The 26816-nt window shown below is 52.8% G+C and overlaps 1 protein-coding gene across 2 annotated transcripts in view; it reads left to right on the plus strand.

The window, feature by feature from the left end:
• Window positions 1–26816, plus strand: part of twz (BTB/POZ domain-containing protein twz) — a 79791-nt gene that overhangs the window by 50451 nt on the left and 2524 nt on the right. Inside the window, exons 1-2 of one of the 2 annotated variants that reach the window (XM_089576925.1) lie at window positions 9874–10165; window positions 11404–11568. In XM_089576925.1, the coding sequence (XP_089433051.1) occupies window positions 11411–11568 (158 nt within the window). In that variant the 5' untranslated portion in view covers window positions 9874–10165; window positions 11404–11410. Of the gene's footprint in view, window positions 1–9873; window positions 10166–11403; window positions 11569–26816 lie in introns of those variants that run through there. The other variant, XM_089576924.1, reaches the window with a different exon arrangement.

A 26816-nucleotide genomic window follows, 5' to 3' on the forward strand; every position in this document is an offset into this window, starting at 1 on the left:
GGGGTGCTGCCGCGAATACAGATGCGTACCCGGGTGCCGCCAACCGGTACGGCGGGCGAAGACCAACTCTGTGCTCTAATCAGGGCCACGCGCGAGGGATGGCTTTGCGCCGCTGCTGCTTGATATGCATGCGGCCCGCGGCCGCCTGAGCGGGTGTCGGCGCGATTGCCCCGCGAGAAATTACGGCCTCTGCCGATTCAACTTGAAGCGCCTCCGCTCACGCCGGTGCCGCGATAGTCGCTTGACGTCTTCGTCGCGTACTCCTTTATTGCTCGCGTCTTTGCTCAAACGAAGGGTGCATGTGCGAAGGCGTGATGGGTCTAAATGCTTGCGGCGGCGCTGCTTCGTCCAGTCTTGTGCTGCCCCGACAGCGGCGTGAACGGGGTGCGGCTTCGCCCGTCTTCATGCGCACCTGCAGCGCAGCAGGGTTTATCCACGATCCCCGGCCACTTGGTGCGCTTCGAGAGGAGACCCGAATGTCGGCGTACTTATTTTGTCTTTCTGCGGAACGCCCAGCGGTGGGCGGGGGTCGTCCGGGCGCCACAAAGGCGTCCGTGGCGTCGATAACCCGGTGCTGGGACTGGACTTGCGCAGGAAGAAGAATCGGAACCGGGCTTCTCCGATGCGTCGGACGCCCACGCTGCTGCGCTGCAGTGGCTGCAGCCAAGTCGCCGCGAACCGCTTGTTGGTGTTGGGAGATCGTTCTTCTAACAGCTTCTCACCAGTTTCAAATTTCTTTATTCTTTTTTTATTAACAGCTGTGACAGTTGACGGACGACGCCAGCTTATATACAACGTCACGCGATCTTCGGCCGCTGGCCTTCTTGGACGCGATTACAGCGCGTAGCCCACTTTTTGCTTTTCTTGAACAACGGTATTACTAGATTTTAAAAAGCCGTTTCTAGTATTCAGAAGACGGGGGATGCCTCAGAAAGGTAAAGTGACTTTTACCACTCCTCACTCACTGTCGTGGGAAAAGGAAGAGGCGAAAATCTCTGGGATACCCTTTCATGGCCGTTGTAGTGCTGCGACACGACGTTATAATTTTGTGACATGGTATTCTCCATTTTTCTCTTACTGTACAGTGCACTCCAGTCTTTACTGGGAGTAAAGATCTGCAGATACAGAGCCTGCCAAAGTCTCAAAGGGCTTGACTGGCAGCGCCTGGCAGTCAGATCACAGAAAAAGGGCCCATAACTGTTATCGGAATCTTAAATTAAAAATTAAAGAAAGGTAATCTCAGATTTCAGATGCGCTGAAGTTTTTTTTTTTTTTTTCCTAATATCCGGTCTCTTGTTTGCCACGTGCGCTGGCATTTTATCAAATGGGGCTGGACCATAACACTGACGCGTTCGTTTTTTCGCACTTAATCTGAAATTGGCTTTTGAGGACAGGAAATGGTGCAGTATCTGTCTCGCATATCTCGGCGGACACCTGAACCGTGCCATAAGGGAACGGACAAAGGAGGGAGTGAGGGAAGAAAGGAAGAAAGAGGTGCACACTGTTAGCAAAAGAACACCCAAAAGGGAGTAAATGGTTTGTCCTCTAACGCACAACCAAAAGGAGGTTTTTTTACTCCATATGTATGGTGTTTTTTTATTTACTGCCTTATATAAGGGACTTATTTTTTAGTATAAGAGAGTAAATTTTTTACTACCCACAGAAATGGAGCCCGAATATGGCGTCATGTTTATTTATTCTCATTCAAGCTCATTCTTACAGCAGTGACAGCGGTGGAAACGGGAAGTAGCTCTGCGGGTCGCCGGCAACCCAACTTTGGAAACTGCGCTGCCCTAATGTGACCCCGCGTCACGCTTTCTTTTTGGAGACGACGTGGTCTCCATGTATCGCCCATGTAGCCCTGGTTCGCATTCCGCGTGTATACAGGGTGGCCAGGTAACGTGATCCAAGTGCTTGCGTGTGCACTTTCCCGCATGTAAGCACATGTGCGCGCTTTTTTTTTATTTTTCGTAGCACGAAAACGATTCGTAGAGGGCGTGGAACTCACGTATGCATGAAGCTGGTTCCGGTTAGTCCTCGCTCTTTCCTGAATGCTGTCTGTGCAAGCAACGGCCTAATTGCAGTGTATCGAAGATGACTGCTGTCCCCTGCATCTTCCTGGCTGATTACATAACCGGCGATTCAACCGTGAATAGGAAACTGGGCTGGGGTATAGCTAGACAAACATCCTGTGCAGCGATACTAAGTAGCACTGCATTCGCAGTAAAATGTATGCGCCAGACAGGTTATCGTGCTTGTTGCCGCTCCAGACACCTTTCAGGAGTAGAAAGCTCCTCTCTTGAAGGGAGAAATTTCGAGCTGAAAATGCGCATCTCCCTGCTCAACCGGTTTTCCCCGAATTTGTGACGATTAGCTTAATTTGCTTAAGACACGGAGATCACAGGAAGGCCCTTGGTCGATCGACCGGTCGTTCTGTAGGTCCATCGTCGATGGTCGCATTAATCGGTTAATCGCCGATTTGACCAGTTTCATTGATCGATATTTTTTTTCCAATTGATTAATTTATCGGTGAGCTTTCCGTATCAGGGTTGATAACGCAGCCAGAGTCATTTACGAATGTGTTTGAAAAGCACTATTCTGTGAACAAAGCTGAACACTGTTTCTGCGACTGTCGCCGCGTCCTCACGTATCCTGTTCCACAGGAGCGCTATTGCTTTAGCCGAAAACACTGTCGACTAGGCGCTTGCTGACGTGTTCTCGTGTATCATTAGCTTCTATTACCCCACTCGTTAGTGTTTGTGTGCTTAACTCAATTTACTTAACTCAGTTTCCCTAATGAAGATGCGGCCGACACTCACGCGTTTTTACTTAATTCGACGACAGCGACATCATGCACGTTCGTTCGCAGGCGACCGTGGGCAGCGAGAGGTGAAACTGCAAGCAGGCAGGCTCGCGTATTGTACGTAAGTGCCGCGACGATCATTTTTTGACGCCTATAAACGATGATGGTTGCTGTGCCGCGTTTGAAATCCCGAAAGTTCACGTGAGGGACGCCGTTGTGGGGTGCGTCTGTCGGCCACCCAGGGTTCTCGAACGTGCACTGACATCGCACGGCACACAGGCGTCTCTCGCGTTTCGCCTCCCTTGCAACGTGGAATTCGATTCCGTGTTCTCGTGCTTAAGAGCCAAACGCCAAAGCCACCGAGCCAGACGAGGAGGCCGCAGGCGCACCCCGCGACCTTTCTAACAATTAAAGCTTCATTCTCTCCGCGCACCTGAGCCGCCAGCCGTTTCTTCAGTCTTCATAATGCCCGAGTCACTGCATCCATCGCGGGTTCGGTTAATGCTGACCGTTCATGAGAACAGCCTCCTCTTGGCTGGCGAGACGGGCGTTGCTTCTTCTTTCTTTGAGCGCTGTTCTCGTTCCATCTCGGCGGCGCGCGCACAATTTACGAGGGGGGGCAAGCGGCGGGCGCGGCCCACTCGAAGGAGCGATTGCGTGGTCGTCGTCGTCCACCGCGGAGCCGGGTCGCGCGGGCGCGTAAAAGCGAATCTGCCCGCAGGCGGCGACATACGTGCGCGCTTGCATTCCGCGCCGGCGGGCCGCCCGAGGCGACCGGGCGCATTCCGAGTCGGCCGGAGGAGAAGCGAACAAACACGCGCCGCGGCCGATGCGCGCCCCGAGGCGGTGCCAGCCGGCGGCTGCACCGAGCAAGGGTTTCATTTGCGGGCCCGCAGATAGCGGCAGCCTCATGTCCGCGGGAGCCCTCTGAGCGTGGCCCCGAGGCGCACTTTCTCCCACACGCCCAGGGGGCTACGCCCGTCCACGAAATGGAAGGGGGAGGAGTGGCCGACCGACGGATGGGGTTCCAAACCACTCTGCCCCGAAGCTGCGTCATTGACCACAAAGACTGTTGGCGAGTGGGGGGGCACCGGCTATTCTCTCAGCGTACCGAGTGGCTCCGGCATCCTCTTTTAGCAGCGTGGGCGAACTCGAAACAGCGAGAGCGCCTCGCCTAACCAGAACCGGCCCTTGGAAACGGTTCTCCCCACTCTAGGCAAAGCAGGAATAAGAGCTCTATAACTAATCTAGCGTCGTTAGCGCCGCGTCTCGCCCAGGCCATATACTATAGACAGGCGCGCAGCTCTCATATCGCACTTGGCCGGTTAACTCCGGCCGCGCGTTGTGCACTTTTAACCGTCCGATAAAAAGTGAGTTATAAGGTCGGAGAACCCAGCTAATGACGCAACGCAAGAAGATATCCCGCTCGGCTTCGCAACGGCGACGCGCCCTCCGGGCACCTAATTTGAGCGCCGCGCGCTTTATCGATCGGATCCGTGTTTACAAACGCGCCTGCCGGTGCCGCTCAGCACGTGGGCAAGTGTGGGGGCCCATTCGATTCGGTGCGCCTCGCTCGTCGTCCCACCCCCTCTGCTCCCGCCCTTAAAGGAGGAAACAAAAGAGGAAAGGCGTGAACAAAACAGCGCCTGTTTATCCTTGCCTGGGCTGCGGGCCGTCACCGAAATGTTGCTCCGGAAATGGCGGCTTTATCACCCTAGTTACGGCTGTCCGCTTTCGTACGAACGAGGGCGAATAATTGCGATGCATGTTCTTCGTTTCTTCGCCCTGTTTACAGCCTTGTTGCGTGGTGGCAACTTATCCCTTGTCAGTGAACCCATTGCCATTGGTTGGATGTCAGAGGGATCATGCCGTCACCGGTTTGTGCACGACGTTTTCGTGCTACATTTCGCCCCCGGTGGTGCAGCATTTTACAGCTCATACGACAAAGTATGTACCACAAGTATTACAACTAAACTGCAAGGACACATACGCGTGTAAATTATCCTAGCGAGATCTTGCGTTCATTAGCAGTATCTAATGCAATTTACGCCTGAAACTGCGTATGCAACCTTCGGACCTGTGCAAACTTCGATTTGTGAGCGTTAACCAAGATACTGCATGTTACACCTCAGTCTTGCGCAATTTTTAAAAAATAGTCTCTTTGGGCTGGAAGACTACTTTTTTCAGCCTAGCATTACCAGCAGTGTAGCGCATCAGAATACAGCTGAAACGTGGTAACTACCAGGCTGGTTGACTAATATTGAATAGTAAACCTTTTAACTGTCAATGTTAGGCTCCATAATTATTAAGAGGCATGTAGCACACCGTGAGTAACAGCCATACCAGTCTCTAAAATTTCGAGAACGCGGTTACCCTCGGCGCTATGGCCCAACTAATTCTGGCTACATCGCGCCAAAATGCTTGCGCTTTCCAGACGCTTGCAGGCAAAGCAACCTCTCCAGTGCAGGTAACTCGGTAACTGCAGGTAAATTTGTTGGGTCATAGCGCCGAGGGTAACCGCGTTTTCGAAATCCTAAAGGCTGATACGACTATTACTTACGGTAGGCTACGCGCCTCTCAGTAATTATGAAGCCTAAAAGTAATAGTTAAAAAGTTAACTGTTCAATATTAACCATCCTGCTAGTTAGCACTTCTTAACTGTATTCTGATGTACCACACCGCTGACAATGCTATGACGAAAAATCCGCTCTTCCAACACAAAAAGCCTATTTTTAAAATCTGTGTGAAGTCTTAGGTGAAGCACCCTGTATGTTCCTCACGTGTCGGGGGTCCAATGAACGCAGACAAAAAAAGCTTGCAGCCGTAGGTTCAGAAGTTGTTGCACTATGACCGTTCTGTGTGCTCTCGGGTACGAGTACCTTTGTCTTCAGAGATATGCAACAGCGTCTTATGATGAACATTTAGTACTACTTATCTAAATCAGCATACAAATAATCTCATGGTAAAGCTTGAGAAACTTGAGAGAGTTGTTTGGCCGCTGGGGAGCACGGAGCTGATTCAGACAGAGCAATCCATTTGGAAGGCTGCGCCCCCACTGCCAAGCAGTGCTTAACGGGGTGACTTCTAATGACACTTACGCTGCAGAACTGATGAGTTTATTTTTTTTTTATGCCATAAAAGACGCATGTGCGTTAGAATGTATGCCGGGTCTGACAAGCGGGATGTCCAGTCCTGCGCTCGGGATAACCAAATAACGAAGCTGCCTGCTTTGATCGCGTGGTTCGTGATTCCTGCGGCACAGTCACGCGCGGGGCCCGAAGCATTCGTATCAACGAGTCTTCCGCCGCTACAGAGGCTGTTGCGGCCACCTTTCGGAGTTTATGTCCCTTTTATGCACGTGGTTTTTCTTTCTTTTTTACTGCGTTGGCAGCATAATCCTCTTCCCCGAAAAAGTGTGTCTGTGCAAGTGATTTTGAATTCCAATGGCAGCTTCGAATCAAGTTTTTCTGCTTTGTTTGGAGCAATCGTATTCCATTTGAAGAGTGGGAGCGCGAGTTGTCTGTTCCAATGGCTGATCGGTATCAGGCGTCGATCCCGGATCGCTTCATGGAGCAGCGATATTTGTTCCGCCGAAATCGGCCGATTTGACCGGAACCCCGCGTGACGTTTACCTTTCCCCGCGTCTGCTTCTTTCCCTTCATCACTACGCCTTATCCGGGCAACATACAAGGGCGTCTGCAGAACTTTTTCTAGGGGAGGGGGGCACCCGATGTCCGGGGATGGGGGCGGCGGTAGGTTAGCACCAAAAAGGAACTAGTGCATAAATAATATCCGTAATTCCAAAAGGGGGGGGGGGGGGGGGGGGCGGTTGCGCCCCCCCCCCCCCCTTGCCCTCCCTTCCGGACGCCCATTGCAACATATAAGAAACGTTTTTGACCTTTTTTTGGATTATTAGCCACATGCAGCGCCATCTCAGCCGAAACGCGCATTGTAACTCTCCCAAATGTAACTATGTTTGTTTTGTTCGCGTCTGCATAAATAAAAAATCTGCTTTTTAGACCAAAATCGTTAACTGTTTGAACCTCCCGCGCTTTCTGACGTCAGACGACGCGTACTTGCTAAGCCCCGCAGCTCTGTAAATACGGAAGCAGTCTGAATATTTGGCTCGTTTCATCGCTGAAGTTTTATGGTGCGGGCATCTTCTGACAAAGCGAAAGCTTCATGCGCCTTTCGTTTGCCGTGAACGTGAGAGTGGCAGCAAGGACGAATCGGTGGTGAAGCGAGAGGCCCCGCTTCGACGGGCGCCGCCATGTTGCCTGAACGTGGAGCTGTTCTTGCCCCCACGGGAGCGCACGCATTTCATTCGCCGAACGGGAGGGGGCGATCTCCGCCGGAGCTACGTGCTCCGTTGTGATCCTGCGTAACGCTCGCGATCTGCCATTGGAATTCAACATGAGTGAGTGAGTGAGTGAGTGAGTGAGTGAGTGAGTGAGTGAGTGAGTGAGTGAGTGAGTGAGTGAGTGAGTGAGTGAGTGAGTGAGAGTGTGTGTGAGTGAGTCAGTGAGTGAGTGAGTGAGTGAGTGAGTGAGTGAGTGAGTGAGTGAGTGAGTGAGTCCGGAAATGCATCTCTCCCTTTACGGGCGTCCACAAAGCTTCCATCCACCAGAAACCCAAACAGCAGCGGAAAGAAAAAGCGACGGCGATATCAGATTTAGAGACGCAGTGGGAATTCGACTAATGTAAAAGTGAAATGTACAGCCGGGGACAAAAGTTCTCCGTAAACGAAGCCCATAATTCTGTTATTAACAGCTGGCTGGCGATCACACGCGTGGAGGTTAAAGAACAAAAATTTTCCTTTCACTTCCACAAGTGCGTCTCTAGCTGCGGCAAATAGAACTATCGGCTTCGTTCGCGGAACATGTGATCCAGAGACTTTTGTTTTCGACTGTACAACCAATATACTGCCAACACAAAATTGTCATATTACAGCGTATGATTGCCTGTTTTATCTCTACTCTTATGCGTTCAAGCTAATCGCCATTTGCTGTATCTTCTTTTTTTTTTTCGTCGCAAACTTAGTGCGAGGCTAACGCTTCTAGGCTTCATTAAAGGGTCAGTCTACTCACCGATATGAGTGTATAAATAATGGCATATTCTGGTAGTTGGCACCCTATAACATCAATAACGACGGGTCTGCGCCCGGTTTAGGCAGGAATTTATATTTTATTTCGGCGTTAAAAGTCGCGTAAAAAAGCATGGTGGCGACCCCAAACGTTCATTTTGTTCAAGAAAGTGGTAGTCTTTTTTTGTAGAAGCATAAGTGAATATACTACGTACCCGTTGTATGCCCCAATGTCAGAGAAACGCACGTTTTGTTCTAGTAAACTGTAGAAGGCGTACCGCTCTCTCTTTTTTAAATCACATGAATATTTATAGTTACACGTACGCAAAACGCAGGCACATTCCCATTTTTAGTTCAGCGTATGCTAGCAGAGACGCAAAATTAAACTTAGCCTATAGTGGCGCCATCTGGTCGTCAGGACGGGAACCATTGCTGTAAACAAACCGACTCTCCACTTAAGCCTAGGAGCGGCAGAATCGTCACTCTAATTATTAAAACAAAGCAAATTTATCTCTTATATGTTTTCTTATAGGCGAGATGAGACAAAGCGAAAGACAGGCGCCCTATTTATGGCCAGTGAACGCACTGAAAAAGGCAGCAACAACGAGAATTCAGTCCGAAGCGAGAGGTCCGGCTTCGACGGGCGCCGCCATGTTTGTCGCCGCGCGGCGGAAATCCAGATGGTTGCCAGATGAGACTACCATCTCATACAGATGTGTTCCCACATTAATAAATTCTATTTTAAAATGTTCTACCGCACTCCTTGGCACCACAGCTGGCTAAACGGTAATTTGAGTAAAGAGCTATCGGTTGCCGCAAAGAAAATATGGTCGATAAAATTCAGTAGACTGACCCTTTAAGGTCGGCGCCGCCCTCCGACCTTCCCGGGCAGCCATCCTGTCTCTTTGACTGGAAATCAAAACTACCGCGCTTGAGTGACGGCACCGATATTCGAGCGTGTACCAACTGCGTGCACCAAGTCAGCATGATGTCAGGGGAATTGAACACCGAAGGGCCTGTGCTGTCGCCCGCAGCAGAAAGAAACACTCTTGTTTTCGCAAAGCTTTCGTCTCCCCGAGAGGGTCAGAGGCCGTTCAGCGCGTGGTGAACGTTTGCCGCGAGGTGGGCTCCATAGCTGGAACTAACACCCATCGAGACCACTTTACAGCACGAGTCGCGATGACCCCCGTGGCCAGACGCAGCTCATGCCAATCCTTTCTCGCGTGCTGGAGGCTCGTAAGTCGTCGCTAGTGCTAAGCAAAATAATAATAAATTGAGGGAGGCCGACCATTTCAAGTGCGTGCGGAATAAATGTTCGCACCGCGCTGAGGTCCCGCTACCGGTGCTCACCGAGGAATGCTTTTAGGCTGGAAACAACGAAGAGCGTGAGCATCCCGCCAAGGGATTAGAGCTGCCGGTTAGCAGGAAACGCGATATTCCGTCGCAGCCTGCACTGTCGCAGCAGCCAGTGTAGGGGCTTGTGCGCGCTTTTGTTCCCTGAAAACCGCACGCTACATGATCGACGGCAACCGGCAGAGCTGCGCCTCGCACAAATAGAATGTTTCGCGGCGATTTCTTCCGAGGCACCGCCGTCGCGACTACGGGTGCTTCGCACGCTCGTCCCTATTCCTCCGTGCCGGATTATGCGCTGGCTGAATGGAGCGGTACAGCGCGGGACTGGAAGGACTTTGTTTTTCGAAGCCTCTCGCGCAGCAGCCCCTTCGACGAGTGCTTATCGCTTTGCAGCGCGGCGCTTATGCCGGGCACGACGAATGCGACATTTCTCGGAACGAAAGCCAGCTCGCACGAGCGCGCGCCCTGCCCCGTTGCGCGAGGCCGTCCGTGGCGAGAGCGCTGAGAACGGGGTGCTCGCTGCCGCGTCTTCTTCGCTGAGGCGGCGGCAGCGCCACCTTTCGCCCCGTGGGTTTGGCGAAACGGCGACATCGGTCAGGCGCCCGGTTCGTTCGCGGCGAAACAGAGGGGGGCCCGCTGCTTCGTCCTCGCCTCCAGTCAGCCGCATCCATCTTGGGGCCATTATGCAAACTAGGAGGGAAACTGCGAGTGATCGTCACCGGGCGCGCGTCTGTGGGGGCGAAATCCCGACGGCCTCGTCGGCCGGCTCATTCGTCAAGGCGGTCGGCCCGTCGGTGCTCTTCGTCATGATTAGCGATACGCTATCGAAAACAAGGCTTCCGCGCATGTGAACCGGGATTGGGGCTCACGCCTGACTTGGCATCCGCCCCGGTCGGAAGGAGCGAGGCGTTCTTGCTGCTGCCGCAGTAAGCCTTCGCGCGGAGATGAACCGCCATGAATCATTTACGCAGATTATGGCATTGTCAAGATCGGTATGTGTTTTTGCGCCGCCTGTCACGCCCGCAGCAAGCGGAAAACGCGCGGACGCAGGAAAAGAAACACCGTGTCCTCTCGGAGGCTGTATCGGTATACGCTGAAAGGATGGCGCGCGTGTACACGTGTCCAAATTGGTCGGATTCCTCATGCACCTCGAGTAGATGCGCCTCGAGACGTGGATAGCTCTGTCTGCATTTTCAGTCTGCGCTCGGGTTGTGGTGGTGCAGCGAAGTGGAGGAAATTGTTGCGAATGTACACTATGGAGTTTTTCACGCCTTCCGACTTAATGCCGAATGAATTCTGCGGAGCACTATTAGTGCTGGGGCTCTTCGAATAAAAGTGAGCTGATGGTCTATTCAGTACGGCATGGTCGCAACACAGCGCAAGTGCCATTTTTTTGTCCTCCAAAATAAAATACCAATTGGTAGTCGGCGCTTGACTGTGATTTCCACGTCCTCACCCTTTGGCAAAACTTATGACTTTTCTTGCCCGTTTCTTTTGATGTCCGAACTGTTCTCGAGCTCGAGTTGTTTTTCGGTTGCGTATGGCTGTGTGCGGTACTACACGTGTCCACAATCTGGGATTAAGTTCCTTTGTTTGTGGGAAGCAATGTTAACGATTCGGAAGGCTTAGGTAAGAAAATTTGCGGCTAAATCAATCCCCCTCGGGCCTTTTCTGCCCGGCTTGCATATGATGTTGCGCCGCAGCAAAAATTTAGCGTACTTTCTCGGTAAAAAATTATCAATAGAATGTTTTTGCACATCACTTGCCAGGCGCCAGCCTTGCGTACACGACGCGCATGCGCCGTTAGAGCCAGAGGCGGCATCGTTAACGGTATAGCGATATGCCGAAGCGTTTCAGCTTACAGCCGGGTCTTCTTACGACGATGACCCTATGTGGCCGTCTAATTCACTCATGAGGAGCCACATAAACGCAGCGTAAAGCCTTTGTTGAAAATATACAACCCTTTGATTTTGCTCTTGGGTCACGCAAGCTCGTCTTGCGGTGCACAAATCTCCCAAACGGGAGAGGAACTCTCGTCCTCAGCCTACCTAAGCTTGGCTCTGCCAAGAGTGCTGAGACCCCCGCATAGGAACGCTTAAAGAAAAGTGAAAGACCCTCTGATCCCTCACCTTTTTCGCGCACCTGTGCTTGGATCCTGACGCAGGAGTTGGATGGACCCGAAGCTGATGCTGTCCGCCTCGCCGGACACCAACTTCAGCCCCAAGATCTCCGGCATACCTTGCGTTGCGGCTGCCTCCCGCTACACGGCGCCCGTGCACATCGACGTCGGTGGCACCATCTACACCTCATCCCTGGAGACTCTCACAAAGTACGTTCCCGCACTTCGGTGTCAGTGGTGTGCGGGGGTTTATATGTATGCCGCGTGGTCTTTCACATAATAATTGTGAAAGAGGAAACGGTGTCCGTGGCTGCGTGGGCAAGAGGAGCCGCTGTCGCGTCGTACCGTTAAAGACGGAGCTTAAGTGTCCCCCCCCCCCCCCCCCCAACTGTTATTCGGTCTTCAGATGCCCGCAACACAAAATAATTGGCAGGGGCTTAGCTCGGCTATACCAGGATATAAGTAGCGGAAGCTAAGGCATAGCTTGGTTAGCCTTGGTTAATCTTGATTGCAAGTCTCGGTTAGTCTGCCACACAGCTTGCGAAGCGAGCTGAGGCGAGCGCAACGACGAGACAAGCGGTGTGACGTCATACCAAACGGCGGCGGCGGCTCCGCGGCGAGGCGCGTGGTGTGACGTCATGCCAGATGGCTCGGCGAGCGCGCGGCGTCCGCCAGCTGCGGCGGTTGCTAGGCAACGGCTCAAGGTCGGTCTTTGTGCCTCCTCGGAGCACCGCCACAGCGAAATCGCAAGTTCGTGGCCAATGTAGCTTTCGCTACAAAATCCCAGCGATAAAACTAATTGCATCTGGGTTTGGACAACTGTTAGGCTTAGTGGGTAGGCGTTTGGCTGCCATGGAGATCCGAAGAAAGCTCGCGTTGGTCAAACATGTTCATATTTTCTCTTGAAGAAAGATGTTACATACTATTTATTTTCAAGGAAAGTAGTTTTTGTTTTTTGTTAGTGCCGTTTGTTTATGCCGAGGTAAGTAAAGGCTTAAAGTAACTTAAATATGCAATATTTACAGTTTAGCGCTTCAATTCTTTGCCCAAATTGCACTGCGGGCGGCTATGGCAGTACAGAAGTGTCGAGCCCCTGTATATGAAGGTCTTGCGAGTACGCACCGCAAAGCCGCCGTTCGCAGTTGGAATAAGGGGCCCTGAACTTTGATCTCCTGTTCTAAAACTCTCTGCTTAGGTGCACGAGCACCGACACCCTCGCGTAAAAGCAAGAGACCCCCCTCCCGTCCACTTCGAGCTCCAATAGCGGTGCAGCTGATATATCTGAGGCTGCGCTGCGTTCCCTAAGCAGCTGAGATCAGTGAGAACTTTGTCATTTTGGGGAGAAATTGCGCTTCAAAACAAGAAGAAGCAAGCGGGTGGGGGGGTTGGGGGGGGGGGGGGGGGCATTTTGTTCTTGAGTGTGCACATGACCAGCGTTTGTATCAGACAAAAGAAAGGCAGAACGGTTTATTTTGAAGGCAGCTTGGCGCATGTGGCTCGGCTCCATGATTGGTTTCCCCACAGGAGTAAAGACGAGAGGAGACAGGGATGTTGAGGAGAAGATACAAGTTGGGTTATATTCAAAACTATTTATATCATTCAGTGGTGAAGGAGTCGATTCAGAATGGGTGGACATAACGAGGGGGATACGACGTTCAAAGGGGTCAGGTGGTCTTAAATTGTGTTTCCACTCTTTTTCGCGCATTTTCCTTCCAATAAGCAGCTTTATCTTGGACGCTGCCTTCGGGTTGTCTCACCCGACTGACCCTCTTTTCGCTTGCCCATGAGCTTTCTTTCTCTCTTGTGGAAGTGATCTATTCTTTTCTTTTCCTTTTTTTTTTTTTGCTGCGCCATGTTTTGCGAGCATCCCTCATTCAGACCGCCTCCTCACATATCGGCTGGCGCTCGGGCCCGAGAGCAGGACTTTTTCCAGAAAGGCGGGCACGGAAGTGTCCCGTAGGCTCGGTTTGAAGGGTCTCCCGGTGAAGCCACCGGCATTGGAGCAGGCTGCGGCGTTCGGGCTCCCGATGGGGGTGTCGCTGCCTTGTGCGTTGCGGCGATGTGCTGCTGGATGATTGCTGGAACCCCGCTTGGTACGGGGTGCCCATTTGGATTGTGTCACAAGCGGCTGTCTCCCGCGCCTCGCCACGCGTCGATTTACGCGGCGGCCTTTGGCGCCAAGGCACACGAGGTTAAGACTCATAACAGCACTTTTTGCCAATCCATGCTCTCTCCGACTTGCTCTTTGTGATTTTCTGATAAAAGCCTCTGCTTGGCCGAGGAAAGCAAATCTGATGCTCCTGGATATAAGGACTATAGTTATTGCGCCATTCGGAGTAGATTCCTCCCTCCTATCTTCTCCTTCTGTGATTTCTTTCCTTCAACTTTTGCGTAGGCGTGCGTGTGCGAGCGCCCACGCTCTTCTGGCGTGAACTGCATTTCACGAAGCAGTCGAAGGAAACACAGGCGCAACTAGCGGATCAGTGCAACAAAATGGTCGTAACAGCCGTGGACGCACTGCAGCTGTCGGGTATGCGCGTAAAGATGGCACCAAGACGACCGCGATGGTGCCAGAAGAGGACAAAGGCGCTGCGCATAGAAAGAGGGCACCGTTTGAGAGGGGGAGAGGGAGATGGCACTCATTTTTTTTCTAATTTGCTTTCTAGTCATGGCAGGCAATCGACGGCCGGCCGGAACGGCGGGGCCAAGCCTGGCGCGCCGTCTCTGCGTGGTCACCTCGTCTCGACAGATGACTTCGATTAGGGCCGCGAGGAAAAGAACATTTGAGCCAGCTTGACAAACGAGCGATCATCGGGCAGAGTTCAGGGCCGTCCGTGAATTATCAATGAAGAGCCACGCCGCCGCCGCCGCTGCCGTTGAAACACACGCGCAAAATAGAAAGAGAGAGACAACGCCCGCGTTTAGTCGGCCCGGGGCAATCCGCATACCTCGTATATGCCCGCGTCGAGACAAAGCAATAAAGAAGAGACGGGCCCCGCGAACTCGGCAGCCCCGAGGGCCAGCCGCGGAGGCAGGCGCCGACCGCATTCATTAACAGCGGCGCAGCCCGATGGCCTCGGGCGGCGAGCGGTGGCGGGGCCCGTCGTCGCGGGGACCGGATTAGAAGACGTCTCCGCGGGGCGTCCTTCGACGCTGCTTTGATCCCTGAGGCTGGGACCGCGAGGCGCCCCGCATTCGCTTCCGGCCGCAGGCTCTCTCCCTCGACGCCGCCTCGCGACCCGTCCTCGGTGCCGGAGTCGGTCCACATCCAGCATCATGAAGCCGGCACCGCGATTTTGAAACCTTGATTTGCTACGATTGGTCCGTTCAGCGTACTCGCATGCAAAAAAGATCCGTTGGCGCGCGACCTAAATTATCGGCTCTATTCCCCAGCAGTGGCTGCCTCCGCTGCTCGCATTCTGAGCGCCGCTGACTAGTCTAGTGCGCGCTGTGATTTCGCCACATTGGACGCCACGCCACACCAGCTGTCCTGGAGCAGTGCCCGAAATCCTCTCAGCTTTGTTCGGCCGCAGAGTTGTTCCCCTTGCGGAGCTGCGAAACAACGGTTTCCGGTCCTCCTTATCACATTCTTAACTGAAGCTAGGAAATGAGGTGTGCAGCCGACACAAATAGGAAATAAAATTATGCGTAGTTCAAGAATTAGCTCTTCGTGTGGTTTCCTGAATTCTTTCTGCGTCAGTGACGCAGCGTCAAGTACGGGATTCACCCGTGCTCACTTTTTCGTCCAATGAAAATCTGCGCTTGACTTTACCTCAGCGCGCAAAAAAAAAAAAAAAAAGAACACGGACGGATCGAAAGGCACTACAAAGCCATGTGACCGCGAAGAAGAAAGACTGCTCCAGTTCAGGTGCTGCTCGCAGGTGTAGTTCCGGTGAAGTTATACGGCTGAACCATGACAAGAACGCGCGTGGAAGGGTAGTTGCCCGCGAAGGAACAAACCTGCAGAGCAGAAGGCTTTACAGAGCTCTAGAAAGGATAAAAAAAGAAAACAAAACGAGGCGCGAGCGTACTGGAGACCAACGCGACTTGTCTGTACGCCGGTCCAATTTAGTCGCTCGCGCGGCGCCCAGCGTTGACGCGACGTGCGCCAGCACCGGGCGAGCAGTCGCGTGAGCGGCGGCGCGCGACCGCCCATCACGGCCCCTTTGAAAGGCTGCAATCAGCGGCGCTCCGAAAGCGGTCATCACTCGTTGCACGGCTTGGGCGCGCGTCCTATGTCGCTGGACGCTCTCTCTCGCACGCCCTCCGTGCGCCCTGCCCGGCGAGACGGCGGGGCAATTTGCTCTTCGGCGTGTCAGCCGCGTCTCGCCGGCGCAGTCGTCGCATGGCCGCTCGTTCCGATTCCGTGCTGCACGTGTCCGCCCGTTGCGAATCGCATTTGTGGATTGTAGCGGGGTAAAAGTAAGAAAAATGACTCTGACGACAACAGCGTATTGTCTGCACTGGACTTATTACTTCGCTAACCAGTGTTACTACTACTGCTACGAATCGCACCAGTATACGATATCAAAATTCCATGTTTTGAATTCGTTACACGAGTCACGACATCAGAACTCTTGCGCTTGTGTGTTGTGATGAGCGTCTTATTTAGGTACCAAGAAAAGCTTTAGAAACGGCTTATTTTCTCATGAGCGGAGCTTCGTTGTATACTAATGCTGTATCCTCTTATAGGTGCAAGTGTTTGTTCACCGCGAATTACCCTTCCTGAATAGCTCCTTCAACAGCGAACAGCCACGCCACGCGTGCTTGTATATATGTACGGTTAAGCGCGTGTTTTTACTGCTGCCGCCGTCTTTTGTACAGTCCCCCACGTTTTTTTTTTTTTTTTTGCACGACGTTAGCTGTTCTTAGCTCGTTCCGCAAAAATGTGGCGTTGGCGGCGCCGTCCGCATGTCCCTCTGGCCTGGCGGGGGCATCCTCCTGTGGGCACGCCTTGGCGCACCCACCAGTAAAAATACATCTCCCCCCAACGAGCCCAGCATCTCCCACCAAGTATCTCCCACCTCCCGCATACGAGGCGGATGCTGTAACCACTAGGCCCCCGCTGTGCTGGCCTGGTGGTTAAAGCGTTAGCTTTTCTTAGCTCTTTATACTCAATTTTGCGCCGTCGGCGTCCGCAAGCCCACCTTCTGGCATTTACCGGTAAAACATGCGCCGACATACGAGCCCAGCACCTCCAGAATGCGCTGCAGATGCCGTAACCAGGAGGCCATCGCTGCAGCCACTAGGCCACCTAGTGTTGGGAACGGGGCCACAATCCCACCGCTGCCACCAGTGTTGGGAACGGGGCCACACAGCCCACCGCTGGAACCAGTGTTAAAGATGGGGCTTCTATCCCACCGCTGGAACCAGAGTTGAAGACGGAGGGGTCCTGGAGATGACTAACTCGTTTAGCCTCACAGGTACCGGCTCCGAATGACGATGTCGGACTGCGTTATCGAGGAAACTGTACAGAAGGGTTTATTCTACATATTTACAGATGAGAATCGAATGCCAATGCAATGCTATCCTCCGATCACACAACATCCCGTTAAATACGGTTCGCGTTCCCCAAATCCCTGACTAGGGAACTTAGGTCGAATAACGTTGTCCAATCGGATGGGCCATTGATGACGCTGGCGGTACCACCCCCGGCACGGGGCGGTGCTGAAGCTCTCTCGCTCTCTCACAGCTTGGGGGATGAGAAGGGGAAGACAGTCATCAAACACAGATGCGTCACCTTGACCACTGCCGCAAGTGTTCTGTGCGTTGCCTCCGTGGGAAAGCAGAATCCCGCAGTCTCCTCGCAGGTGGTTTAACCTTCTCGAACTCCCCCGCCGGATGGCCGAAGCACGAGACCCCTTCGACACAGCGTCTTTCAATTAGCAGCCTCGCTCAGCGTGACCTTGCGTAGCATCATCCCGTTCGGTGAGCCGAAGGCCGACTCGGCCAACGTATACCGCTGTCCGCCGTGCTTCATGTGCATCTCTGCTTCCAGCGTTGCTGCTGCTGTCCCAAGTTCTCGCCACATCGTTGCCTAACGACGACACTCGTTTGACAGTAATTTCTCCCAGGCCCGTGGCAGACAGCGTCCTTCGATCGGTTAGGTGATTTGGAGAGCAACAGCCCCGGCCGTCGTCGTCTATGCTTCTGCCGCCGGCGCCAGGCCTCGTCATATCCCTTGCTTTGCGATGAGACACACCCGGCTCTCAGGACCACGTTGTCCACTCTTAACAGCTCGTCCGCGGCCCGAAAAATCTCGAATGGCCAGCGTTCACGACCGCTGGGCAGGAAGAGATGAGGCCGGAGTCGGGTGGAAGGGCTGGTTTCCAGAAATGGCATCCAAGCTCGAACATTCAACAAAGAATGGCATCAGGGGACTGTTCCACGAGACAGGGCACTGACCCACAAGCAAGCGCTCGGAATTTGCCAAAGACCCACCAGGCTTCCCACAATGACAATAAATGTTTAATAAAACATTACTGAATTTTGGCGTAATTTTGGTGCCAAGAAAGCGCGAAATATCCCGATTGAAATCGCCAAAGACGGACTGCTTGGACCAAGGTTAAAAGCAAAAACCCACACACAGTAGGTGGTCCTACCAAGTACTCCTGTCTACAACAATCGGCTGAATCCATCAGCATTTCCGTGCGGTTTTCCGTTCCTGAAACGCATCGAGAAATTGTTTTTGGAGAGCAGGACTCCGTCTAAGCAAGCGACCATTTTTGGGGGGACAAAACTGTCATAATCATGTTTGAGACGATGGTCAGTCTCAAATATGAACTTTGCGCCGTTCAAGTAGCTCTGGTAACCCGACAACATCTGTGCCGCCTAAACCAAACGCGCGCTCTTTGTCTAAAGCGCTTAACGCTTCTCTACATGTCAGTCTGCGGCTGACGTACTGAACATGGTGCTCTTCGTGGCCGTCGCCAACTTGACTTAAAATAGCACCCAGTCCTCTATCACTGGCGTCACACTGAACTTCTTTACTGAAATAAGAGGCCTGAAGCAAAGGTTGGGACACGAGCGCTTCCTTCAGACGAGTTTTCTCTTCGGTCATTTCAGTGTATGTCAGTGAGGCTCCCTTTCGTAAGGTGTCAGTCAATCAAGGGATCTACGCTCCGTCTACGCGACGTTAAGCGTAGTTCTACTCGAGCTGCACTCCTGTGAGTGCCCTTATCTCTTGGTAGCATGGGAAATCGACACCTGTGATTTCTAACTCAGTGACACCATAGCCTTTCTAACTCAGTGACGCCATAGCCCTTGTCTAAGGTAAGGGAAAAAAAAACAGTAACCTCCGATCAACTTGTTTTAACTCAAAAGTAGCCTTTCCCTGCCTGATTTCATAAACACACACAGAAAAAAAAAGGAATAAAAAAAAAACGAAACAGCTACTTCGAGATCGCCACGCGGGGGGGAAAGCTGACTCCCCGCCGCCGAGTTGAAAGGATTAGTCTTTCAGACGCGCCCGCCGGGGTCGCGCTTTGACTGATTGTACTGCGGTCAACTCGTGACAAAAGGCTGCAGAAAAAAAACGTCCCTGACTTCCGCTTTCGCATCCGCGCCCCCTCGACGTGCTCGGAAAGCCTTGGCAGTGCATGCAATGTCGATGACCGACTCTGGACGACAAGCAGTGACCAGCGCGAGAAGCTGCTCCCTGTTCTCGCCACAAGCACGAAGCTCGGCCACCCTTTCGTCCTGCGCGATTCCTAGAATGGGGTGCCAAAAGTGAAGGACGAATCCCCCTCAAGTGCGCCCGCCGAACCCGCCTGCCTGCGTCGTCTCGGTTGTTCGACGCCTGCGTTTGCATGCGCTGAGTACCGTGCAACCTGGCGCCTCCTGTTTTGTCGGGCCGCCTTGCCCTTTCTCTTACGGGCCCTTTGTCAGGACGACGCGGTCTAGGTTTTCCTGCAGGCCGATGCCCCTTGATGCACTTCGCGCCTGTTTTGCTTGGAAGACGCGCTCTCCCCTTTTTATTACTGCGGTCAGCCTTTGACTTGCGTGCCGCCTGACCAGTAACTGCAAGCCTAAGTTTACGAGGCGCAACGCGGGAAGGCTTCGCCTTTCTTTCCACCGCATTTCTTTCTTTCGCACCTGTCCGCGCATCCGAATTTAGGGCTTTGAATTTGATCCGTTTCCTCTTGGTTCTTGCCCTTTTTCTCTTTCTGCGCCTAGACTGTACCGCGTGCGTTTCTTGATCACAACTAGCTATCTCTAGTTTTTCCGTCGCACTTTGGAAATTTTCCTCGAATTCAAAACTGGCCTCTCCGGCTTTGCAGCAGAGTGCCAGCTCCACGCAGCTGACAGACGGACATGAAACTGCCCCTGAGATCCCTAGCTCATTCCTTTGGGGGTTGTCCTCTCCAGCTTGCCTGTCGCTCTGCGCGCCATTCTCTGCATTGCTGCGCTCAGCTACAACTGAGCCCGCCTGGCTGTCGCTCTGTGCGTCATGCTCTACATCGCAGTGCTGAGCCACTACTGAGCCCGCTTGCCTGTCGCTCTGTGCGTCTTTGTCTACATTGCAGTGCTCAGCTACAACTGAGCCCGCCTGGCTGTCGCTCTGCGCGCCATTCTCTACTCTGCAGTGCTCAGCTACAACTGAGCCCGCCTGGCTGTCGCTCTGCGCGCCATTCTCTCTACTGCAGTGCTCAGCTACAACTGAGCCCGCCTGGCTGTCCTTTTGCTCGGCAGCCTCGCCTTCTGCTTGCGCCAGCATTGCCAAGGTAGCCTCTCCGGAGCCTTTGTCACTGAAGCCACTGTGACATCCCAACTCGCTCTTACCGCGGTTGTTACTCTCAAAGGGGGTTTCCGCTGTTTCTACCTCGAAACCTTTTCCGATATTAAAATCTCCCTTTTCGCGGTCCTGCCGGTTTGACGCCTGTATCAGCTCTACTGAAAGTGTCGCGCTCGCAACTGTCCCGACAAAGTTGTCCGTTGCCACTCCTACCTCACTTGGAGGAGAATCCTCGCACTCGTGTAGTTTAGACGCTATCTCGGAATGCTCTCTCTTAGCATTACGTCCAACTTCTCCGGACACGGTCTCGGATTCTGCGGCGTCTCTTGGACCACCGCACCGGTTGAACGCGTTCTCTGCCACTTCCCTCGTGGTGTCGCGATTTACCAACGCGGCTACGGTCACAGACTTTTCGGGTCTTATCTGCGGACCTATTTCATAAGCATCGCTTGCTCTTTCAGGACTTCCGGCTCTCACACTACCGCCCTTTCTTCGTATTTCGTTTTGAACTTCTAATATCTTTAGTTTCGTTGTTTCAATTTCAACCTTCCACTGTTGCCGTTGCCGTTCCTTCTCTTTTTCCCACTCTCGATCAGCTTGCTCCTTACGTGCTTTTTTCTCCCGATCGGCTTTCTCTTTAGCCTCCTGGTCGGCTTTTACTTTGCGGGCTTTTTCTTTTTCCCCTTGTACCAAATTCCACGTATCTACCAGCAACTGATCGTTATGCTTGACTTGTTTAAGAATGAATTCGCCCAATTCAATTTTGGTTAGTTTGCTAGGCACTTCAACCGACAGTTCCTCGCATATCAACAGCAAGTCCGACTTGTACAATCTCATTAGGTCCATGACAACGCTTTCTCCGCTTTGGCTCTGCTAACACAACAATGCCTTGAGAATAACCCCTCTCAAACGACAAAGCCCTGATTCCCAGTCAAGATTATTCTCTGAATCTTAAAGCCTGGCGAATCCCATAGCAAAAGCCAAAACGCTCACCCGTGGAGAAAGTACGATGTCGCACGGTCCATCCCAGCTGCTGCCAACCAGTGTTGGAGAACGGGGCCACACAGCCCACCGCTGGAACCAGTGTTAAAGATGGGGCTTCTATCCCACCGCTGGAACCAGAGTTGAAGACGGAGGGGTCCTGGAGATGACTAACTCGTTTAGCCTCACAGGTACCGGCTCCGAATGACGATGTCGGACTGCGTTATCGAGGAAACTGTACAGAAGGGTTTATTCTACATATTTACAGATGAGAATCGAATGCCAATGCAATGCTATCCTCCGATCACACAACATCCCGTTAAATACGGTTCGCGTTCCCCAAATCCCTGACTAGGGAACTTAGGTCGAATAACGTTGTCCAATCGGATGGGCCATTGATGACGCTGGCGGTACCACCCCCGGCACGGGGCGGTGCTGAAGCTCTCTCGCTCTCTCACAGCTTGGGGGATGAGAAGGGGAAGACAGTCATCAAACACAGATGCGTCACCTTGACCACTGCCGCAAGTGTTCTGTGCGTTGCCTCCGTGGGAAAGCAGAATCCCGCAGTCTCCTCGCAGGTGGTTTAACCTTCTCGAACTCCCCCGCCGGATGGCCGAAGCACGAGACCCCTTCGACACAGCGTCTTTCAATTAGCAGCCTCGCTCAGCGTGACCTTGCGTAGCATCATCCCGTTCGGTGAGCCGAAGGCCGACTCGGCCAACGTATACCGCTGTCCGCCGTGCTTCATGTGCATCTCTGCTTCCAGCGTTGCTGCTGCTGTCCCAAGTTCTCGCCACATCGTTGCCTAACGACGACACTCGTTTGACAGTAATTTCTCCCAGGCCCGTGGCAGACAGCGTCCTTCGATCGGTTAGGTGATTTGGAGAGCAACAGCCCCGGCCGTCGTCGTCTATGCTTCTGCCGCCGGCGCCAGGCCTCGTCATATCCCTTGCTTTGCGATGAGACACACCCGGCTCTCAGGACCACGTTGTCCACTCTTAACAGCCACCTCTGCGGTGGCGTGGTCGTTAGCGCATCCACTCCCGTGTGTCTCCATTCCTTCGCGATGAGAAGCAGCTAAAGCTGGATCATTCGCGTTACAAACTCGTAACCGTCCTGCGATTTTTTCTTGTCAACTGCGCCACTGTGGATCCAAATTGCGTTCAATTCAAGAAGCATCTTTTATTCTTCCTCACGGCAATACTTACGGGAGTTTCGCACGCATAATCCGGGACAATCGAGGGAGCGATTACTCTCACGTTTCTGCAATATAGGGCTCTCCCGATGACGGTAAGAACCGGTTGCTGCCAACGTGGACCGGGTGAGGGCGCCGTCCTGCAGTAAATTTCCGGCTAACCGGGAGAAAGCGCTTTTCTCGGCCGAAAGCGTTCCTGCTGCCATCTGTCATGTTTTACCGATTACGAACAATGTTCCGCGGGCGATCCGCGAGTGACTGCCCTTGCACCTTCCCGAGGGCCCATCTTCGCTTATTGGAAGACAGTTAAGTGTGTTGCGTCAGCAAACTTTCTCTCAACTGCAGCAGAGATGAAAAGTCCCAAGAGGAAATCGAAAAGCCTCGGCGCAAACACCTCTGTAGTGCCGGGAATTTTATTTCCAGACAGTGTTCGGAAGCCAGCCGTTTACTTCAACTCCTGCGTGGTTGTTCTCGTAAAACGGCTCGCGCCGCGGCTTTTCGCGGCGAGCAGTCCGAGCTCGCCCCGGGGCAGGCGTCGCCGAGGCCGTTTTCGATCATGGAAGTTGCGGCTATTCGTCTTTATTCGGCCGCATCGCCTTTCGCGCTGTTTTGCTTTCACTCGTGATCTCTTTCTCTGCAACCCGACCTGGCCCTAATTGCCGCGGGCCGTGCGCTCGGGCGTGTATAGGAGGCGTCTGGAGTATGGTAAAGCGAAGTGATCTTTCCCACAGCCGTCCATGGCCCACAGCCTTGGCGTCTTCCAAGTTGAGCCGTTCGCCTGCGGCGGCGTCGTGGCAGCTAGCGCGGCAATTGAGCAGTTGAAATGATCGACGACAAGGCGCCGGCCCCGCCGTCAGCTCGCCAAAGCTGCACGGGTGCGGTCAATCTTTGTCCGATCATCGCGCGCACGACCTGGCGCCGTCGCTGCCGGCACGGTTCCGTCGTCTGTCCTCTCGGCGCGCGTCGAGTGAGCTCGGCTGTAGCCTGATGGGCGGCTTGCATTTCTTTGCTTCTCGTTCGCCCGTGTGCTGTCGTTTTCGCGCCGATTCGGCCGCCCGCAAAACTATCCATAGTACTATCGATACTATAGTTGGTCACTATCGAACTATCGATGGTAAAAAAGACTATCGATAGTACTATCGATAGCGCGCTGTCGATAGTACTATCGATAGTTAATACTTTCGATAGTAGTATCGAAAGTATTTCGATATAGAGTATCGAAAGTACTATCGATAGCAGTATCGAAAGTACTATCGATAGCACTATCGATAGCCGTATCGATACTACTTGTTATATATGGTACTATCGATTCTATAAAATCAACCACGCGCGTACCCACTGCGTTCTAAACTTGGTTTCCCGAGCGTGTGGTATGGAAGTGATGGTATGAGTGACTGACAGGACTCGCCCGTTTACGCGGCCTACGCGTCACCTAGCTCTGCAGACGTTCCCTACGTAGAGTTGCTGGATAAAATGTTAGCGTGCGAATGTCCTAGTTGCGAAGCATGTGTGTGAAAAGCATTTCTGCAGTGGTTACGTCAGCAAGACGACGTCTGCAGTGCACGATAGTGTCGTGTAAGCCAGCGCAACTTGTGGTATTTGTTCTTTCATCGGATGCAGCTCCATGTATTTTTCCGAACTGTCCCAGTACTCGTTAAAAAACCATAGATGGCCGATATTTACCCGGAGACCTCCACTACGGCATCCCTCATAGTTTGAGTCTCTTTGGGACGTTAAGCCTCATAAGAGCGTGAAACCAATCAGGTATCGCAAATGTTTTGGTTGCATCGCTGGCCAGCCAATGCATAATATCAATATTGTTACTATCCTTAGTCTTACCATCGACAGTTTCACTATCGATAGTCTTGCTATCGATAGCGGTACTATCGCTAGTAATACTATCGATAGCAACACTATCGATAGTGATGCTATCGCCTGTAGAATCGATAGTAGACTATCGATAGTTTCAAATAAACTATCGATACTATCGATAGTCAATTTTCCGATAGTTTTGCATCACTATTGTATACTCGACCCTTGTCCGCAGTGTTGTTATCACGCAATGGTCAGAGAGGAAATTCCTGCTCATGGCCGGATCGTGTGCTGGTTTCGGCTCTACTTCTCGTCCTGTGGTTAAGCTAAAGCATGTGCGTTGAAAAGTAATTTAGAGAGTCAGAAGGAGAATGTTTTCCGTTAAAATGGTGCGTCGACTGCGCATCACGCTGCTGGTGCAGAGTGTGCGTTACGCAGTGTGCTGCGAGCGTCCGGGCTGGGGGGTAGCCACTAAGTGAACCATCAAGTTTTGCACCACCTGCCGTGCCTCGAGGTTGCCGTGCCAAGTCAGATCCCGCGGACCCGCTTGTCCCGATTAGAATCCGCTTTCTCATTTTCCTGCTAATCGCCGTTTTCCTCCTCGCACCTTCTGCTTAGCGCAGTTCGGGCCCAAAAGGAAGCCGATGGCAAGGGCTCAATCACTTAACAAGAGTGTCCCGCACAGAGGGGTCTTCGCTGGAACGCGGGCCTGGGAACTTTGGCGCGTGTGGCAGAGAGTTTGCGCGGGGAACTCGTAACGCGCCCCTCGTTGGGCGCCAAAGAGCTCGAAATGCAGCCACGGAAGCCGGGCAGACTCAGTCCACAGCGGCCGGCCGCATCTGTGAACGGTTTGCACCAGGTAATTACTTAATAGGCGTCCAATTGCGCGCGCGCGCGCCCGCAGAGGGGGATTTCGCGCGCCGGCAGCCCGGCGAGATTAATGGCGGCCATTGGCGGGCCCCGCCGGCCGAACTGTTGGCGGCGCGTCGGCAGGACTCAGCCCCCACGTGCCGCGCCGACCGAGACGCGCCCGAGGCGCGACGGTGGGTCTCCCCTCCGCTCCCAGGAGTTGCGAGATGAGTTTAGCGGCGTCATCCGCAGAATACCTCCTGAGCTTCCCGAGCTGCGCGCGATGATTGTCAGGGGTGTTCTCTGGTGGTATTTCCAAGCAACTGGTCGTTCGTAGAGTGAACGCAGCCGGTATCGCGGCGGCGTTCTGAGTACGCAGAGTCGGCACTTGGATGAGCGTCCCAACCGGAGCTCGAGAGACGACAGCGGGATTTTGTAAATCTGTCCAGTTTACTTGAAGTTCGACTTAAAGGCGCCGGAAGTGCCCTAAATTAGTCAAATATCAGACTTTTGAAGATCATTATAGACACTGTTAGTAAACCAATAAAGAGACAAGCAAGATGAGGAGTTAGCAACGAAGGATTTATTAAGCGCCCCGTAAAATTCCACACAGAACACAGAGCCAACGAACCTTTCTTGTGGCAACTGTTCACTTGACACATAAGAGGACATGCTTGCTAAAGACATCTCAAACCTCGGAGTTCACAGGGAAAGTGTTGTTTTTCTCTTGTTATTGTCCCACGTCTTTCGCGCAGTTAAGCTATAACTATGCAATACCAACCCGCCCCACGCGCCTCATTTTTGTACCCGGGCAGTGAGCCGCGGCTGTTCGACTCCTGGTACTGGTACGGCGCAGGTGCCACGTGTCCGAATTGGGCCTCGCTTGAGCTCAGACTGATTTTTCACAGAGCTCGAATCGCGCCTCGGTGGGCACCTCAACTTTGCCTTCCGGCGCACCAACCCCCCAAATCCCCACAGGCGGGTATTAAGAGAAAATAGTGAGCTGAGTGACGACGCGGCACCCTCTCTTCCGGTCATCGCAACATGCGGCCCGCTCTACAGTACGCGCGATAAATATTTGTCATGGCAACGAAAGCCCCTGAAAGGCCTGAACCGTGCCGCGGTGTAAGACTAGCCGGCATGGTCCGTAGAGAAAAAAAAAGAGCAGCACCTATAGCGGCTTCAACTTGTCATGCAGCACCGAACGGGAAGCGCATGCATGCTCCAACTCCACCTCTGCGTGATAGGGAATTTCTGGCCTCTTCAGGTCATGGTCTCGCCAACCCGCACTTCTACAAATGAGTTGAAACTATAGCGGGTGTTTTGACGAACATTTTTCGAAAATTGCTACAAATAAGGAGTTCAAGCACGTAGAAGGCAAATCTTTTCAGGAACAAAGTCAGCCACGGCGAGACGGAAGTTACAAATTCGAACTGCCTGATTGTACCACGGCAGAGACTTTGTGCCACTCCGTCGCTCTGAAAAATAAGACCACGCAGTTAGCTATGACTGTCCTTTTCCTTGCACCAACCGGCGTAGCAAAACAATGCGCATGACGTGGTACTATAGCGCAGCCTGTTCGAATGGGGGCTGCCACACGTCATCAAAGGACGCTGCGTTTGCGCCAACCTTCCCGCGCAGCTTTGTTTCGTATTTGTGCGGAAAAAAGCGCCGGATTTACTCTCGCCGCAGGAATTTACAGAACGGCTTTTTTTTTTGTTTCGAAAACTGATCAGGCATTGTTCCGTCCTTGCCTTCGCGTTCCACAATGGCACCAACCACCATAGTTCGCTAAGTAAAAATTAATTAGCAAAATTTAGGTAATTACCTGACAATAATAATTATGATTTGTAGACTGCCTTAAGTCCGCCAAAGCAAACAGTTTGT

This window comes from Amblyomma mixtum, chromosome 3, assembly GCF_055824585.1.
Source record: "Amblyomma mixtum isolate Tamu chromosome 3, ASM5582458v1, whole genome shotgun sequence".
NCBI lineage: Eukaryota > Metazoa > Arthropoda > Arachnida > Ixodida > Ixodidae > Amblyomma > Amblyomma mixtum.